Genomic DNA, 18,883 nt, shown 5'->3' on the forward strand with positions numbered 1-18,883 from the left:
GCACTGGGCTCTGGGGAAGCAGTGTGAACGGGCAACAGTTTGCCACAGTTCCCGCCCTTATATTGCCTTTCAGATCCAGCAGATGAAGCACGGGCAGACCTCTCCACTGAGCCACCGGGTTTGTTCAGTTTTCTACTCTCTGAATGTCAGTGACACTTCAGCAGCACATCCCTATCCTCTTGTGGACTGTTGTCCGCGATCTCTCCTGTCAGGATATGGTGCTGACTTGTGGATAGCTCACACTTTTCTCTCACACTCTTTCCTTTACTTAGGAGCTAGAGTGCTCTTCATCAAGAGGTGCTTTGGACTGATCACTTCACTGATAGACCTGTGTTTTCTGTTCAATAACCATGATAAATATTTCATACGTGAATATATGATAGTATATGGTATGGTATCTGCAAGTGCTAAATACTCTTCATTTGCTATTATACACAGAGCACAGTAAGTGCCTTTCAGTGGTAAAAGGAGGCATCCTTTGACTTAGGAAATTCTAATTAAAACATCATTGAGCCAAGAATAGACAGCTGCTTCCTGACATCCGGCCATTGCCTGTAACAGGCCAGTGAGTAAAAACTGAAACACAGGCGAGTCTTCTTGTTTCTGAGATGTTGACAGAATTTCCCCAGTGTTTAAACATAGTCATATGCCCAGCTATATAAATTTCAGTATAAAAATATTCAGTAGGTTTGAGGTGACACTCCCATTTTTGTGGAAAGGAGATCTTTAATAATTTAGTCCAATCTTACTTTGAGAAAGGGAAAGCAATGATAGCGTTTATGCAACTGGAATTGTCATTTTTATAAAAGATCACATCTACTTTTCTATAAGTCAGTTTTCCTTAATCAGGACTGTCCAACAAAACATTGTTAGCTATTCATGATCTGAATTTGGGGGTATGAAGTAAATTACGGTACACGTTAAAAGTCATGAGACATTTGTTTTGTAATAAATAAGGCAATGGAGTTTCTCATTAGTAGCCTTTTTAAGATAAGCTATTAGGTCTGCTCTCTATCCCTTCTTCTTAATTCCAGCGAAGATCATTTTTGTTCCAGGAATGTACTTTTTGAGATTATCCAAACACTCTATCAGGGCATCTCCTCCCCAGGTGATGTCTTTGTTCTTGTTGGCATCTGTGTACGAGAATACAGCCACCTGACCCGTCTTCCTTCCAAACATACTGCTGAGATTTGGTCCAGTCTTGTGCTTGCCTCCCTTTTCCACAGTGTGGCACTGGGCACACTTATGAACAAAACTCTTCTTGCCTTTCTCAACGTCACCCATTTTTAATTCACTCCCAGGTGATCAACACCACAACCACTGCGGCCCAAAGACGTGCATCCGGCTCTCTAGCCCAAAGACACACCGGCCTGCACCTATGTACTAGTGTTGGTGGAACTGCATTTGTTCTTGGAAGACTAATTTTTAAGAAAATTTATTGTGTATTTTAAATATGTACAACATGAGGTTTTAGAAGAAATAGACAACAACAATGTTTTTTATAGTGAATCAATTTCACAAGTCCATCACCTCACATATAGTTACTATATTTTGATTTGACATTAAGAGCATCTACAATCCCATTTAGTCTGAATCTCATATAAAGTTCATTGCTATTTTGATATTTATAAGTTGATCTCCACATTTTCTTATCAACATGAGGGAAATTTTGTAATCCTCTGATACACATACTATCTTTCTCACCTTATGCCTAACCTCCGTGACTAGCATTTTGTTCTCTATTTCTGTGTTTTTAAAAATGGTTTTAAGTTCCGTATATAAGTGAATCCATGTGTTAGTTTTTCTCTGCCTAGTTTATCTTAGTTGGTATATCAGTCAAGTTCATTCACTTCATAGAAATGGTAAGAACTTGTTCTTGTCAAGGCCAATATTATTACATTGTGATCATACTTTTTATGCCATAGTTTCTTTACCCATTTCTCCATCAACAAACATTTAGGTTATTTCCATATCTCGACAATTTATGAATTGCCCCACAATGAGTTTGCCTTCATGAAGTAAAGATAGGGTGGTCTTCATTGTATATATGCCCCCAAAGAAGTATTTATGGATAAAATGATAGTTCTGTTTTTAAATTTTGTTTAAAGTATTCATACAATTTTTCATAATGGGTGTACCAATCAACAGTACTACTAGCCATACAGAATAGTTCCCCCTTTTCCACACCCATGCCAACAAGGGTGTTTATTCTTTAAGAACTACATTTATATATACAATATAAATTGACCACATATGCCCCCACTGCCTCCCACTGCCTTTATCCCCACTTCAACACATCTTTCTCCCAAGCATCAAAAAAGTTAAGAGACTTGTCCTTTGGAAGAAGAGAGTGGGCACATTCCTTGTCTTTTAACTAGCTGTATGTTTAAGCAAGTGGGCTGAAGAAGACAAAAGAAGAGGGGTCTGCTTCTGTAATTGGGGTAAAGGAGGACCCCTTTTCTCTGTTGTAGTCAACCTTTGTGATTTATGCAATCCGTGTGTTTACCCTGTTAATGGCATCAAAACAGTTCAACTGAGTTATGTTATGGATAAATTCAAGGTTAATCACAATGACTTCAAACCCCAAGTGATGGGAAGGGGAATTAATGTGCCAAGGAAATACAAAATCTTGTTGGAAGAGGGGGCTGCTTGTTGGTTTCTGGCCGCCTCCAGCTTAGCCCCAAAATAATCACACAGAAACCGTATTATTTAAATCACTGCTTGGCCCATTAGCTCTAGCTTCTTATTGGCTAACACTTACATATTAATTTAACCCATTTCCATTAACCTGTGCATCACCACAGGGTCGTGGCCTACCGGCAAAATTTCAGCACATCTGTCTCTGGTGGTGGCTCCATGGCTTATCCCTGACTCAGCCCTTCTTTCTCCCAGCATTCAGTTCTGTCTCCCCAGCCTACCTAAACTCTGCCCTGCTATAGGTTCAAAGCAGTTTCTTTACTCATTAATGGTATTTAAGCATAAAGAGGGAAATCCCACATCAGAATCCTAAAGTGAGACAGAGAAAAATACGTGCAGACTTGCACAGTGCCAGTCGATTGACTAAAGGAACACACAAGCTCTTTTGACTCTCTGTGTAGGTAATACTTGTTTCTCTGGTTCTCTAGTTTGAGCTTCTCTTCTTTCCTTAGCAGAACTCATGACTAGCTGGGAAAATGGTACTGATTCCAAGAACACGGAGACTGTCAAGCTTTCTCCCTTAGTTGTCTCGTATAGCGAAGTTGGGACTGAGAATAACTTCCCAATGAACCTTGTCTGTCCTTAGAAAGGTGGATCAAATGTTAATAGGTGTTGTCAGTTTAGAAAGGAAAGCCTCTGCCACCAGGAAAATGAAAATCAAAATTGCATCAAGATTCCTTCTCACTCCAGTCAAAATGTCTAGCCTTAAGAAGTCAGACAGAAAATGCTGGCAGCAGTGAAGCAGAGAAGGAACCCTTAGACATTGCTGGTGGCAATGCAGACTAGTTCAGCCACTGTAGAACTCAATGGGATGTTATAGAAAGAAATTAAAAGCACCAGGTGTTTCATCCATACTAAGGCCATAGCCAGAGAGTCAAAGCTTATGACAGAGATGTCCGGATGCCTGTGATTCATTACTTCTTTATAATAGCCAAGGCAGGGTAGGCAGCCATCAGTGGATGACTGATGGAAGAACTGTGTTATATACATACACGCACAGCAGAGCATTGTTTAGTGACAAAGAAGAATGAAATTGCATTACAGGACAATGTACGGAACCGAATGGGATCATCAGTGGAACAGGCAGGCTCACATAGATAAGCATCACATATTTTCTGTCATGTGAATGACAGAATAAAAAAAGAGGTATTCTAAGAGATTTAGAAGAGAAAAGAGGGTAAAGTGAGAGGAGATAAGAAAGGGTTATAGAGGAGGCAGATACAGCATATCATTTACTACTATGGAAAGTCAACATATATCCTATACATTATGACAATAGCATAATACAGCCCTTTCGTGGAATTTATAAAAGAATAAAAGATCTCTGTTCTGAATATTTTTCTATCTTCACCACAGTAGCCACCAGTTTCTGTTTCCCTAAAAGTGAGATTAAGAGTTCTCTTCAATGACTTTCTGTCTAGACTGTTTCTCTGTGGGGAAAGTGGGGGAGACAGACGCCACAGAACTCTTCTATGTCGCTCATTCTCAACTATAAGTCTGCAGTCATAGACACCACTGCAGCAGAAGCTTCCTTGACATTTACAAAAAGTGGCAGCATGGATCATGAACTTACACATGGGTTTCTGGAAATAGCACAGGTACCATAGACATCCACGTGGCCTCCAGCATCCATCAGCATGGACCACGAACCTCAGCATGGTGTCTGGCAGCAGTTAAGATCACAGACACTACTACAATCCTTGGCTACAGTCTGGACCCCTGGCACCATTATGGTCCTTGACCACAGCACAGGTCATGGACATTGACGTGGCCTCCAGTGGCAACACAGGCCACAGACATCAGCATGACTTCAGGCAGCAGCACAGACCATGGACATAAATATGGCCTCCTGAGGGAACACAGACCAAGAACACAAACTGGTCTCAGCAGAAAAAGACTATGAAGAAAGGGATTTGTATTGCTCTAACACTGCAGGAAAGTCATTTTCTTTTATGTTATACATTTTAAAAAAAGATATAATATTAAGCTCTATAAATCAAACTTCCTGCCTTGTGCTGTTGGTGATATTTGATGGTAAGAATGGGGAGGAAGAGGATATTGCTTACCTAACTGTCCCTTCCCACTCTGCTGGCCTATTATACCTTTGTTTGGCATACTAATGGTAAGTGGGGTGAAGAACAAGGTAATGTTTACAAGAGAGAAGTTCAGAGAGCAAATGTTAGCCTCATCTTGCAGAGCCAGTTCCTACAGCCTGAGACCAGTGAACGAGGGAAGGATTGGATTTCACTAGAGCTAACAACAAGAAGATTTTGTAAACGTGCCAAGTGCAAGGTTCATATTTCCAGCCCCAGCTCAGTTAATTTTTGCAAGAGGCACATCAACGTTCACTCACTCTTCAGATTCCCACTGAGCCTGCTGCCTCGGAAGGGTCTTTCACCTCCCAGAAGTCCACTTTTACAAATACTTCCTGTGGAGACAGCTTTCCAGGTGAGGATGTGTCTCAGAGCAGTAGATCTGTGGGATGAAAGGGTCTGGAAGCCAAATGAACAACACAGGAACTGTAGGTCATAAAATATTTTTGTGGGATGCATAAGTGATGAGTGGGTTTTAACTGTTCATTAAAATATCTATCTATATCTATATCTATCTATCTATCTATCTATCTATCTATCTATCTATCTATCTATCTATCATCTATTTATCTTCTTCTTCTTCATCATCATCATCATCATCATCATCTCTTTCTCTATCTATTAATTTATATTGGGAGCATGTGTACCACAGCCCTTTTGTAAAGGGCAGTGGATAACTCTGAAGAGCTGATTTTCTCCTTTCACCTTTATGTGTGTTTTGGAGATCAAACTCTGGTCACCGAGCTTGTGTTGTAAGTACCTCTGCCTGCTGAGCCATCTCCCTAGCTCATGGTATCAGCTGTGCTCATAGAGCATCCAAACAAACAAAATTCTCCATACCTATTGACATAATGGACTATGTTAATTGCTTCAGTCTGGCAGCATACACACATCCACGGCACCCAAAAATTTAACATAAAGCTATGCACTGTGTGTATTTTCTACAAAATTTCATGGTATACCTTAAATATATAAAGCAACATGGTTTGTAAAAGGTCATTATTGATCATACTGAGTGACTCTCAGAATATGTACCAAAAATACCTAAGGAAAAAATAGCAATGTCACTTGATGAAACATATAGCATGCACGAATTCTGTAAAAGGTAGTTTGTCAAGTATAATGAAAACTCCTTAGATATTTCTTCTATGCAGTAATGAGGAAGTATTTTATGGTTTTTGGAAGTGGGTGAATATAGAATCTACTGTGTGGAAGTACTACACTGCTGTTCTCAATCTTTCCAGTTGTATTACAGAGTACTTGGGTTTCTCTGCCCACTACTGGTAAGAGGGTAGCAAGAATACACCCCACGGTGATATCACTTAATCAGATAGCAAGAAAAATGTATTCTCAAGATTGCATCTGAAGACTAGTTTTGAATTTACCTGCGTTTTCTTTTAAACTCATCCTTTGCATGTTACTTAGAAGCTATTTTGTGCCCTATATATTCTGATTGTACTTTTAATAGTAATATTATGCCCACATTCCACAATCCTATACCTATATTCACTGTATATCATGCCTGTAGGTATGGTGTTAATGTTTGAGAGTTACCATATTTGCTAGATTGGATTTTACATTTTTTCCCTAGTCATTAACATTGAAGTTCTATTTAGCACATACCTGTGTTTGTATAGCTTTAAAAAATTCTGTTCTGTTGTTTTAAACTGCTTTCATCAGATTAATTTCTATTCCTGGCATGGCAGGGTCAGCAACTCCAGAGTTCAATTAGAAGTTGCTCAGTGCTACTCAAGAATTTACTTAGAGAGGAAACTATGCAAGAAAGGCAAAACCAACAACAGGCTAAAAATAGCAGCTGGAATGTGACTTGGCTTTAAAGTTTTGTCATTTATATCTAAAAATTTCAAAGTATTTTACCATGAAACATTTTCATCAAGATATGCATTGTTAACTCACATGAGGAGAAAGAAGAGGAGGAGAAACATTATCAAGAAAATAAATAGCACAGTTGAATATTGTTTATATGACCAACTCTCTGCCAAAACACATTGAATGTTAGTCAATCTAATTTTAGCCCCACAAACATTCTATGAGCCCAATGATGCTATCATCCCATCTACCTTTTAAGAAACCAAAGCACAGAGGCTAAGCAACTTCCTGAGTAACACCATTACTGGAGATGCCAGGAGACACAACAGCACACTGGAAACTCTAAAGAATAAAATGCACTTGTTCATGTAATTTGAATCCAGTGGTGAGATGAGAAACTGAGAAGGTAAGAGAGAGACTCCTGTGTTCCTCCTGCAAGTCTGGTGCTTCCTTAGGGCTGGTGAGGATGTTAGTGAATGGAAGATTTGGCTAATCATACAGAACTGGCTACTGTTGTTTCTGTCATTAATGAGTGTCCGTTTATTATTTCTCTAGGCTAAAGTGTCCTCATGGCTGTCACACTGCAAGGTGCCCAAATGCTGCAGACGCTGGAGAGATCATTGAGGAAGTATCTTCCTGAATCCTTAAAGGTGATCTCAGAAAATGTGAAGGTCAACAAGGAGAAAGTGGAAGTGAAAAAGAGTCTGGCATTTATGCTTCACTGTTTGTGTGTGCACGCACGTGTGGCATGTGTGAATGTGTTTGGTGTGATTGATGTGTGTGTAGTGTGTACATGCATGAATAGAATATGTGCATGCATGAAGAGCTCAAGATTGATGTTCAGTGTCTTCCTTGATCACTTTTCACCTTATATTAGGACAGGGTTTCTTGGTGAACCTGGAGCTGACCAATTCCATTAGTATAGATGGGTTGTTCAGGAAATTCCCCTGACTATTCTTTCCAAGCATTGGGATTGCAAGCAGGATGTCAGCACTACTAGGTACTGTGTGGGTACTGGCGATGAGAACTTTGAACTGGAGTTTATATGTGGAGTTTATTGTGTGGTAAGTGCTTTATTCATTGAGCCATCTTCCCAAATCCTATGCAATATTATTTTGAGCCAATACATATTTCATATTTTTCCAATTTAATTTACATAACTTTTTTCAATATATTGCCACTATATCTGTGTCATTAGTTAAGAATATGGAGATATAGTTAGCTGAGGTAGTGCATACCTTTAATCTCTGCACTTGGAAGCCAATAGGCAGGTGATTCTGTGAGTTCGAGGCTATCCTATCTACATATGCGTTCTGGGCCAGCCAGGGATACATAATGTGAGACTCAACCATCATAAGAAGACTGTGGTGATATAAAGAAGTAATTTAAACATTATGGTAAGCAAGACTTCTCGAGAGACAGGTGCTTGCCTGCAGGCCTGACAGCCTGGGTCTGATCTTCAGATCCCACTCGGTGACAGAAAAGAACTAAGTCCTAAAAGTTACCATCTGACCTCCACACACATGCTGTGACTCATGGATGCCCCACAAATAAAATACATAAATAAAATGCAAGAATATGTGGGATATCTATTTCTTCATATCTCAAAGGCATTGAGTTGCAGCACAGTCGTGTGCACAGATGGACTTTGCCCTCTGCTGACTGATAAGTTTTTCTATTGCTTTTTTTCAAGAATCATTCCTTAGCAGCACTTGAGATTCCCTGGGGTTTTCCTTCACATTTAGTTGAGGGTACCTATTAATGTTTAATTTGTTCCTTCCAGGAGAATGCTTGCCATGTGAAAATTAAACCATCTTGAGTTGAAAGTTAGAAACATGTCTGTTGCTCTGAGCTTAACGCATATCAGAATATTTTGAACTTGGCTTCCATTTTTTTCTCCACAAACCCAGTGCAACTGAGTAGAGACCTTAGAGTTGACTAAACGATGTCAATAGATACAAATATTTACATGTGAGCTGTATAAAAGCAGCTCTAATGGTGGATTCAGATGCTTGATTTTTTTTTTTATCAAACGAGGTAAGGTCCACTCCAGTGGAGCTCAAGTATAACTATGTTTGTGTGTGCTGTGTATGTGTGTTTGTGTGTATGGTTTATGTGTGTATATATGTATGCAGTGTTTATGTTTTCTGTGTGTTCTGTATGTGCTTGTGGTGGTGTATGTATGGACGTATGTATGGATGTATTTATGTGAAGTTTTTCTGTCCTGACTGCTTGGTTACAAATAAACACACTGAGGCTTACATTAATTATAAATGCTTAACCTATAGCTCAGTTTTATTACGATTTCTTCAACTTAACTCATTTCTATTCATCTTTGTGCTGCACTGAGGCTTGTAACTATTACCTCTATCTCATTTTGTGTGTCCAATTACTTCTGCATCCGCTGGTGACTCCTCTGACTCCACCCTTCCCCCTTCCCAGAATTCTCCTAGTCTGGCTCTCTTGTTCAATCTATTCCTCCTCAGCTATTGGTCAATCATCTATTTATTAGTCAATGAAAGTAATACACATTCATTGTGTACAAAGACTACTCTATAACATATATGTGAATATGCATGTATTTGTATATGTATTTCTGTGTGTATGTGTGTTTGTGTGAGTAGTTGTATGTGTGTAAAATAGTTCATGTGTATTTCACCTGTTTGTGTATTTCTGTGTGTGTTTGTGTGAGTAGTTGTATGTGTGTAAAATAGTTCATGTGTATTTCACCTGTTTGTGTATTTCTGTGTGTGTTTGTGTGAGTAGTTGTATGTGTGTAAAATAGTTCATGTGTATTTCACCTGTTTGTATATTTCTGTGTGTGTTTGTGCTCATCTTTGTGTGTGAGTAGATGAATGTTTGTGCTTGTGTGATTGCATGTGTGTGGCTTAGAGAAAAAATAGTTCCAGATTTCTGGCACTCTATAAGGCATTTTGTACAAAATTATTTAAGACAAAATGAGTAGATTTGGTTCTTACTTTCTCTTATATTTTTGGTTGTAAGCCTAGCCTTTAATGGCTGAGCCATCTCTCCAGCCCTCAGTTATTACTTTCTCTAGCAGATTTTCTACTCCCTTTTATAAAGAAGAAAAATATTATCATTCTATTACTTATAGACTGTTTTGTTTTATTTAATAATAAAAGGCTAATGGGGGAACCAGTCCTACTATTTACTACCCAAATAAATCTGTCTCAAATCAAACTAAAATGAAAAAAAACCACATTTTAGTAAAGTTCACTGATAAGAGCCAAGACCTTCTACGTTCCCTGGAAATCCACAGGTGTCAAGAAATCTCTCAGGGAGAAAGTAAACTTAAATTTTTCTCGGAAATTATATCATTTGATACATTATTTTTTCATGAGTTATTTTTATGTTGAACAACTATTTTTAGAAATTCTAAAAGCTAAAAGCTATTTTTACATGTTCGCTGATATGGAATATTAAAATGTAATCTCTCTATTCCTTATGTTAAAGGTGAATGTCAAGCATTTTGAGAACAATCTGGGTGTTTCCCAGTGGTTTTGTTGAGCCCATGGAGTGAGATGAGGTCACTCTCTAGCTTTTAAAAGGGAATACTTAACTCTTTAGTCATGCACTAGTGTACACATTTTCTCCCAAGAGAAGTCTGGAATATCCTTAAAGAAAAGAGTAGTGAATGAGATCGTTTGTCCTAGATTCTTCCTTGGCTCTTTGTTATCACCAACTGTCACAATTTCACAGGAATGTCTCTGTCCAGACCACACAAGGTGCTTTTTGATTCATCTTAATAAACTAACCGTCTCACTTCCTTTCAGGTTTATGGGACTGTCTTTCACATGAACCATGGAAACCCATTCAACCTAAAAGCTGTAGTTGACAAGTGGCCTAATTTTAACACAGTGGTTGTCCGTCCTCAGGAACAGGTAAGGAACTAGATGTGAACAAATATGCTTATATGATTATTCATGTAGAATCTAAAAAAATCTTATCCCAGATTACATGCTTTAGGAGGCCACTTCCTTGTTCCCAGTTACCCAGACCACAAAATAATCACACAGAAACTATATGATTTAAATCACTGCCTGGCCAATCACTTAAGCATATTGCTAGCTAGCTCTTATATCTTTGGTTAACCCATTTTTATTATTTTATATTTTATTATGAGGCTTGTGGCCTACCAGCAAGGTTCCAGCTGGCAGCTCTCATCTTTCTCCTCTGCCGGATCCATGGCATCTTGCTGACTCCTCCTTCTTCCTCCCAGCATTCAGTTTAGTTTTCCCTATCTGTCTGTATTCTGCCCTGCCAAGCCCAAGACAGCTTCTTTATTAACAAATGGTAACCACAGCATAGAAAGGGAAATCCCACATCACCTCACCTTTTCTGTCTAAATAAAAAGGAAGGTTTTAGTTTTAACATAGTAAAATTACATATAACAAAACAGGTGTCAAACAAGAATTACATATACTATATTTATATTTTTTATCTTTTATCATAACTAAGGAAAACTGTAACTATCTATTCTTCAACTCCATCAAAGACTCCAGAAGTTTATAAAATTACCTAAGTTAACAGGGAGTGCATTGTTAGCAACTTCCAAAACTAGAATTTAAAGAGACATCTCACTGCCTAGACATTCACCCTAAGTTCTTCTGTACCATTGGGGCATCCATCTTCAGCTTATAGGCCCATAGTATCTGGAAGACTTTTCCATGAAGCAGGAAATTTCAAAGACAGTTTTGCCTATATTGGCAGTTTGTCAGTCACTTTCTTCTGTGTTCTGCAGAATGTCTGGCAGACTCTTTCATGAAGCAGGAACCCTGAAGGATCTTCTCACATTTAAACAAGTTCAGCAGTCATTTTTCTGTGGATCCTGCATGTCCAGTTCATACAGCATAGCATTAAGCAGTCCAAGTAACAGCAGTTTTTTGCCCAAATGGCTAACCAACACCATAAAGAGCCTCTTCGGTGCCCATCATTTTCTTGATGTAGATTGGTGCTGCCAGGAGAAGATGTGTCTCATTGTCATGAAAAGTCTTGACTTTTAAAAACACTTTAAATGTCATATTCTCTAGTCTTTGGAAGGTTTGAAGAATACCTATCTGAAATATATCTCTATATACCTAGAAACCTAACTAACATGATTACAAGCTTGATTATTATAGATGGCTATCTATTAACCTGTATTTCTTAATTATATGTTACATTTTTAAATGAACTGCACAAACACAATTTCTTAATCAAAAACAGAATTAAATATGTAACAAAATTGACCTTAAATTTTTGTTGATAGATCCATACCAAAGCAAAGTATTCATTTCTATATCATATCCCCCTTTAAATGTAGAGAAACTTTTATAAAGATTATTTGGGGAATTCAGGTATAGTTCTCTCCAAACTGCTTCCTGCTTTTTGTTGAGCAAAGTAATTTTGGGGTGTGTTCATGGCAACCTTTTGGGGAGTCTTGGTTCATCAAACCACATTAGTCTGGAAAGATTCACAGGTTCTCATCCTCTGTGGAAACAAAAGAAGAACCTCTTTTCTAAAGCAACAAATCCTTTGACCCAAATTCTGACCCAAAATATGATACCTTTAAAATATACAAGCTGATCTAGCTTAGCAGCCCATACAGTGAAATGTCTCTCCGTATTTAGCTCCTTCACAGTCAAAAATTTAAAGAAAACACAATAATATACATAGTCTAGACTCTTTGTGTATATTCCCATCTCTACATGGCTTATTCTTCTTACTCTATTACTTTTAATACAAGTTTAATATTTATTTTATTATCTTTACTCCTTTAATCTATGACTGTCTATACTCTTACATTATATTTACTGTCTCTTTACTCTTTTTTTCTCTCCCAAGCCTACATACATTTTTTAACACACTATGTCTTTTATACATAGAGATCTTTTATGTCTGAATCTGTCCTATTGTGTATCTTAAATCCTTTTCTGTCCAGGAGTACTTCTTAAAATGATTAACAGCCTTACTAGGACTAAGGCTGCTTTGCCTTTTGGCTCTGTCCAATCCAACATGGTGGAACACTGTTTAGTGTGAGCCATGCTCACAGCCCCAATTTTCAGGCACACAGTGGGTCTATGTTGCCATTAAGAATGTTGTAGAACTAAACTCACAAACCCCATTTAAATGGTCAGTAGCCAGACCACCCAAAAGAGTCAGAGCTGCCTGTGCCGGAGAACCAGGAACTGCTGTTTTTTAAAGAAGCTGCACAGTTCTTTACTGCATCTCTCTAAAAGCAGCCACAAGCCCATCTAGAAAAAAAATTGTGGCTACCAGGAAATTGTGCTAAATTCTGTTCTTTTGTGTCTAGAATTCCTTTTCAAGCTCTCTCAGGTTTTAAGTGGATTTAGTTGACCACATTGGGGCAACATTCTGTTGTAGGAAGCTGCTTGTTCGTTCCTGGCTACCCAGACCACAAAATAATCACACAGAAACTATATGATTTAAATCACTGCTTGGCCAATCACTTAAATATATTTAAGCATATTGTTAGCTAGCTCTTATATATTTGGTTAACCCATTTCTATTATTTTATATTTTACCATTTGTCTTGGGACCTACCAGCAAGGTTCCAGCTGGCATCTCCCATCTTTCCCCTCTGGCTGCTCCATGGCATCTTGCTGACTCCTCTTTCTTTCTCCCAGCACTGCAGTCATAAACAATAAGCAATAAGTATTATCTCTCCTTTCTCCATGATAACAGGACATGGCAGATGATCATGATTTCTACACCAATACTTACCAAATCTTCTCTAAAGATCCCCAGAACTGTCAGGAATTCCTGGACTCCCCAGAAGTAATCAACTGGAAACAACATTTGCAGATTCAAAGTAAGAACAATGAGAAATGAGCTCAATCCCTTCTGTCTCTTATCTCACAAGATCTCCATGCTCTCCCTGCCAAGTTCCATGTCCTTAGTCAGATGTTCACAATTTGTGACCTCAAAGTATAAGTCTGTAATATGAGGGCTGGGCTCATTGGTGTTTCTGTCCCACCCAGTCCCCCAGCCATTTAGTCCCAGAGAAAATCATACAGAGATCTTGAGAAGATTATAAACTGATTGGCCCATTAGCTCAGGCTTCATATTAGCTCGTATAATGTATATTAACCCATTATTCTTATCTATGTTAGCCACATGGCTCAGTACCTTTTTCAGCAGGGTAGGTCACATCCTCCTTCTTAGGTGGTCTGGGCAGGAATGGGAGGAATAGACTTCTTCCTTCTAAGAATTCTCCTGTTCTCATCACCTCACCTCTACTTCTTGTCTGGTTGACCCATTTATACTTCCTGCCTGGCCAATCAGCGTTTATTCAAAATATAATTGACAGAATACAGACAATTCTCCCACACCACTTCCCCCTCTCTTTTTTTAAACAAAGGAAAATATCCATAGTCCATTTTTTGGGAATGTGGGTGTAGTTTTTCAGTCTACTTTCAGCTGGTTAGGGGCGATGATAATCTTATGAGGACCTAAAGAAAATTTAGAATTATAATCAAGTCCTGACTGGAGTATCCTGTGAGGCTTGATCATCTCAGGCACATCTTGAATCTGTTCTGGATGTAGAACTCAGACATCTGGGCCATCTGTTCCTACTGGAGATTTTTCAGGTGGTCTTCCTTGACCAAACCTGAGTTTTCTAACTCAGAATGAATCCACAGCCTCTCATTTCCTGTGGAAACAAAAGCAAAATCTCTTCTCCAAAGTAACATATCTTTTGACTTCAATTTTGAAGTCAAGGTATTTTCAAAATACCTATCTTGTGTTAGTTCAGCAGTATTTATAAGCAAATATCTTAGCAGTTGTTGTTCTTTCCTCAGCATTTAAACAATTCAAAAAGAGCACAATAACATAGAATATCAAGATTCTTTGTGTATTTTTTATCTTTACGTGGCTTTATTTTAACCTCTATTTTTTATTTTTACTTTTACTGTTTGAGACAGGTTCTCTGTATATCTTTGTCCTGGAATAACTCTGTAGACCAGGTTGTCCTTGAACTCACAGAGATCTTGCCTGTGTCTGCCTCCCCAGTGCTGGGATTAAAGGTGTCTGCCACCACAACTTGAATTCACAGAGGTCTGTCTGCCTTTGCCTCCCAAACTTTGGAATTAAAGGCTTGTGCTACCACACCTTGAACTCACAGAGATCTGTCTGCCTCTGCCTCCCAGGCATTGGGATTAAAAGTGTGTACCACCACACCCAACTACTCTCTTTTTTTATTTTAAGGACTTTAATCTTTAGCCTGCATATATTTTTAACACAGTGTAAACCATTTAGAGGCTTTTTTTCATCTTTGACTCTCTTTACTGTATATCTCTCTTTTTTGACCACACAAGTCTTTAATTTACCAAGCAATATGGGTAGGATTAAGGCCGTGGCTTTGATGGCTGGATCCACCCCATTACTTAGCTTTATGCGATTCCAGCCTCATGGCGGAGTTACCAGCTGTAGCCACGTTTATTGCCACATCTCTATGGAGTTTCAAGGTCCCTGCTGCAAGCTGCAGTAGTGCACTCAGAAGACACACTCAAATGCTCCGTAGTCAGATTACCTGCGTGAAAGAGTCAGAGTTTGCCCTGGCAGGAGGGCCCAGAATGCCAGCATTTTAAAACAGCACAGCTTTTTCCATGGCTCCTTTTTCTGCGGGGCAGGTCACATCCTGATTCTTCTGTGGTCTGGGCAGGAATAGGAGGAATGGGCTTCCTCCTTCCCAGAATTCTCCTGTTCTCATCACCCACCTCTACTTCCTGTCTTGTTGACCCACCTATACTTCCAGCCTGGCCAATCAGCATTTATTCAAAATATAATTGACAGAATACAGACAATTCTCCCATACCATAAGTCAAATAAATCCTTCTACCCCCAGTTGAGTTTCATTATAGTGTTCTTAACAGCCACAGTATGAAACTAGAACAGGGGGATAGGTCAGCTAATATTTGATGTAATAGAAAACTCATAATAAAGAGAATCAACAATTTAGTTTGGGCTTTGCAGGCAGCACAGTACTCTTCTCTACTAAATTTGTTCACGTATCATATGGTGATTGGAGAACTCAATACATGTTGTTTCACCATAGGCTCATTCACATGTGTAGATGGTGGTTCTGACTGTCAGTCAATGCCAACTATTGGTTGTGATGATGGTACAATGTGTCTCTGGTCAGCTACCCTTTGCTAGTTTCTATGTAGTTGGTTTCAAGGTAACTAGGATCAATCAACCAATCAATAAATAAAGTCTCAAGGTCTAACACTGTTAAGACTCTTTTTGTATAAGTTTATATTCCTATTGATCAGATGGGGTATGGAAGTGAACTACTCCAGGGAACAGATGCAGTGAATTAAATTCCAAATCCTTGCTTCAATAATCTACTATATTGGGGGCTGGAGAGATGGCTCAGAGGTTAAGAGCATTGCCTGCTCTTCCAAAGGTCCTGAGTTCAATTCCCAGCAACCACATGGTGGCTCACAACCATCTGTAATGGGGTCTGGTGCCCTCTTCTGGCCTGCAGGCATATACACAGACAGAATATTGTATACATAATAAATAAATAAATATTAAAAAAAGAAGAAAAAATCTACTATATTGGGTACATGACTCAGAAGAATCTGGGTACCATATTTTATAGCTCATTCTCTTTTATTTTCAAAACTACACAATTATATACCTTAAAAAAACTTAGTTCCAGTCTTGGTTCATTCACAAAATGACTATGAATTAATTCATTCCCTGTCATGTCATCATTTTTGTAAAACAGGGAACATTTTGCCCGCCATGTCTATATGGTCGTTCACACAGCAGCATCAACATGAGCATATTCAAATTCTATCTTAAATCTCACACTTTCTACCCCATTGGAGAGGCCCCACCCAGAACATATCTAGCCATTTCCTCTCTTCTTAGAAGTTCATAATGTTTTCTTATAAACCCATTTAGGTTCCCAGTCTCACCTGAATGAGGCGATACAAAATATTGCAAACATTCAGTCTTTCCAAGTCAACCGCTCAGAAAACATCCTCTTTGTAACAGCAGAGACAATCAAGAAACTGTTCCCTGACCTGCTGGATCCAAAGAATTTATCTCCGGGTAGTGGCAAGCCCAAGGCCATGTGAGTTTGATCAGAGCTGTTATATATCTCTCACATCTTTCTTCTACAGCCCCACTGCTGAGGCTGATTTTACTCTGGTCCTTGCTGTCCACACTCTTGTAGATGACCCCACCCATTCTCATACAAGCAACTCTAATTATATTCAGCTGGTTACACTACACACACAAAAGAAATGAAAGAAGAACTTATGGGGCAGAACTTCAATAGAATGAGGACAGTAGAATGAAGGTAGTTAAGAGTGCTTAAAACTAACATATGTGCACCCACCCACGGAGACAGTGGGGCTGATCTATTGGGAGCCCACCAAGGCCAGCTGGACTGTGACTGAAAAAGCAGGGGATAAAACCGGACTCTCTGAATGTGGCAGACAATGAGGGCTGTGGAGAAGCCAAGGACAATGGCACTGGGTTTTGATCTTACTTCATGTTCTGGCTTCGTGGGAGCCTAGCCAGTTTGGATGTTCACCTTCCTAGACCAGGATGGAGGGGGGAGGACGTTGGACTTTCCACAGGGCAGGGAACCCTGACTGCTCTTCAGACTTGAGAGGGAGGGGGAGAGGAGTGGGGGAGAGGGAGAGGAGTGGGGGAACAGGGAGAGGAGTGGGGGGGGGTGGGAGGCTGGGAGGAGGCGGAAATTGTTTTTTTCTCAATAAAAAAAAAGAAAAAACTAACATATGTGACATATATTTATGGGATTATTAAATAACAAACTTTTAAAAAGTTTGAATTATAATATTGCCAGCAAGATGGTTCATCAATTAAGGACTTTGATGGCCAAGGCTGACTAACTGAGCTACTGAACTCAATACCTGAGACCAACATGGTCAAAGGAGATAACCATCTCCACAGATTCTTCTCTAATCCACAGTCCATGTACATCCATACCCTCTTATTCATCCCCACACAAAAAGTCATTAAATAAGTTAAGAAGGGAAATTAAAAATGGTAAGAATAATCTACAAAAGTATAAATCTGACCAGGTTCCTCTCTCTCTTTTTTTTTCATTATTGTAAAAGTAAAGTCCTCTGTTCACTGTTTGACATTTATTATTCTTGCTCATTTTCTCCTACCACTCTGGCCTTTCTGCCCTTCCAGCATAAGTCCATCTATATTCCAGGACTTTGCATTTGCTGCTTCCAATGCTCTGCCCCTTAAGATAATAGAGGTAGGAATAGACTGTACCCTTATATTAACAGGCTTTGCTTTCTTCTTGGACCCTCTATAGCAATCAAGACATGTTTAAACTTTCATCCTTGGATATCACCCATGCTACCTTGGTGAATAAATTCTGGCTTTTTGGTGGCAATGAGCGGAGCCATAGATTCATTGAACGCTGTATAAAGAAGTTCCCAAGTTGCTGTGTCCTGGGGCCTGAGGGGACCCCTGCATCCTGGACCCTAATGGACCAAACTGGAGAGATGCGAATGGGAGGCACCATGCCTGAGTATCGAAACCAAGGTCTTGTCTCCTTTGTTGTCTATTCACAAGACCAGATTATGAAGAAACGTGGCTTTCCTGTTTATTCTCACACAGACAAAAGCAATATTGCCATGCAAAAAATGAGTTACAAACTGCAACATCTCCCCATGCCCAGTGCCTGGAACCAATGGAAGTGTGTGCCTATGTGAAGCTAGCCTTGAACACAAGATGGTGTTGGGGGTGGGGGGAATCTGGGGATGTAATTGGATGGCAGACAAAGAATAAAGGTGACCAAAAAGAGAGAATAAATGGAAACCAGATGCAAAGGAGTGGGGCTGTCTGTACTCTGGGGAAGCAGTGTGAATGGCTGACAGATATGCCATAGTTCATGTTCATCAGATTGTTCTTAGACTCCCTGAAGTTCATTATCAGAAGAAGGTCTATGTCTTTCAGTATTGAACTCTTCTAATTTAGTCACACATCCTGGATCTATATGACACTCCCTTATCAACTACACAAAGCTCCAAATGGTTCCTCTTGGAAAAGGAGTGTCATCACTACATGTAATTGGACCATTATGTTATGAAGGTCAAGCTCATCTTGGCTTACCATTAGTGGGTCATGTGTACTAAGAAATCCCTCCATGTTTTAGAGTTTAGTGTAAGATTGCAGATTTTTAAAAAGTATGTCTCCCTGAATTTCCTCTAAATCTCTTGTCATATAACTCTGCACAACTCTAA

At 39.2% G+C, this 18,883-nt stretch overlaps 1 protein-coding gene and 1 pseudogene across 1 annotated transcript; one reads left to right on the top strand and one right to left on the bottom strand.

The window, feature by feature from the left end:
- Window positions 1-877: 877 nt before the first annotated feature.
- On the bottom strand, window positions 878-1,321 carry LOC142850263 (cytochrome c, somatic pseudogene; annotated as a pseudogene).
- A 3,522-nt stretch (window positions 1,322-4,843) lies between these two features.
- On the top strand, window positions 4,844-18,662 carry LOC142851102 (glycine N-acyltransferase). The gene is made up of 6 exons (XM_075975011.1): window positions 4,844-5,145; window positions 7,176-7,270; window positions 10,415-10,522; window positions 13,326-13,452; window positions 16,554-16,725; window positions 17,950-18,662. The coding sequence occupies exons 2-6, from the start codon at window positions 7,190-7,192 to the stop codon at window positions 18,350-18,352; spliced, it is 891 nt and encodes a 296-aa protein (XP_075831126.1). The 5' UTR covers window positions 4,844-5,145; window positions 7,176-7,189; the 3' UTR covers window positions 18,353-18,662.
- The last annotated feature ends 221 nt before the right edge of the window (window positions 18,663-18,883 follow it).

This window comes from Microtus pennsylvanicus, chromosome 5 (genome assembly GCF_037038515.1).
Source record: "Microtus pennsylvanicus isolate mMicPen1 chromosome 5, mMicPen1.hap1, whole genome shotgun sequence".
Taxonomy (NCBI): Eukaryota; Metazoa; Chordata; class Mammalia; order Rodentia; family Cricetidae; genus Microtus; species Microtus pennsylvanicus.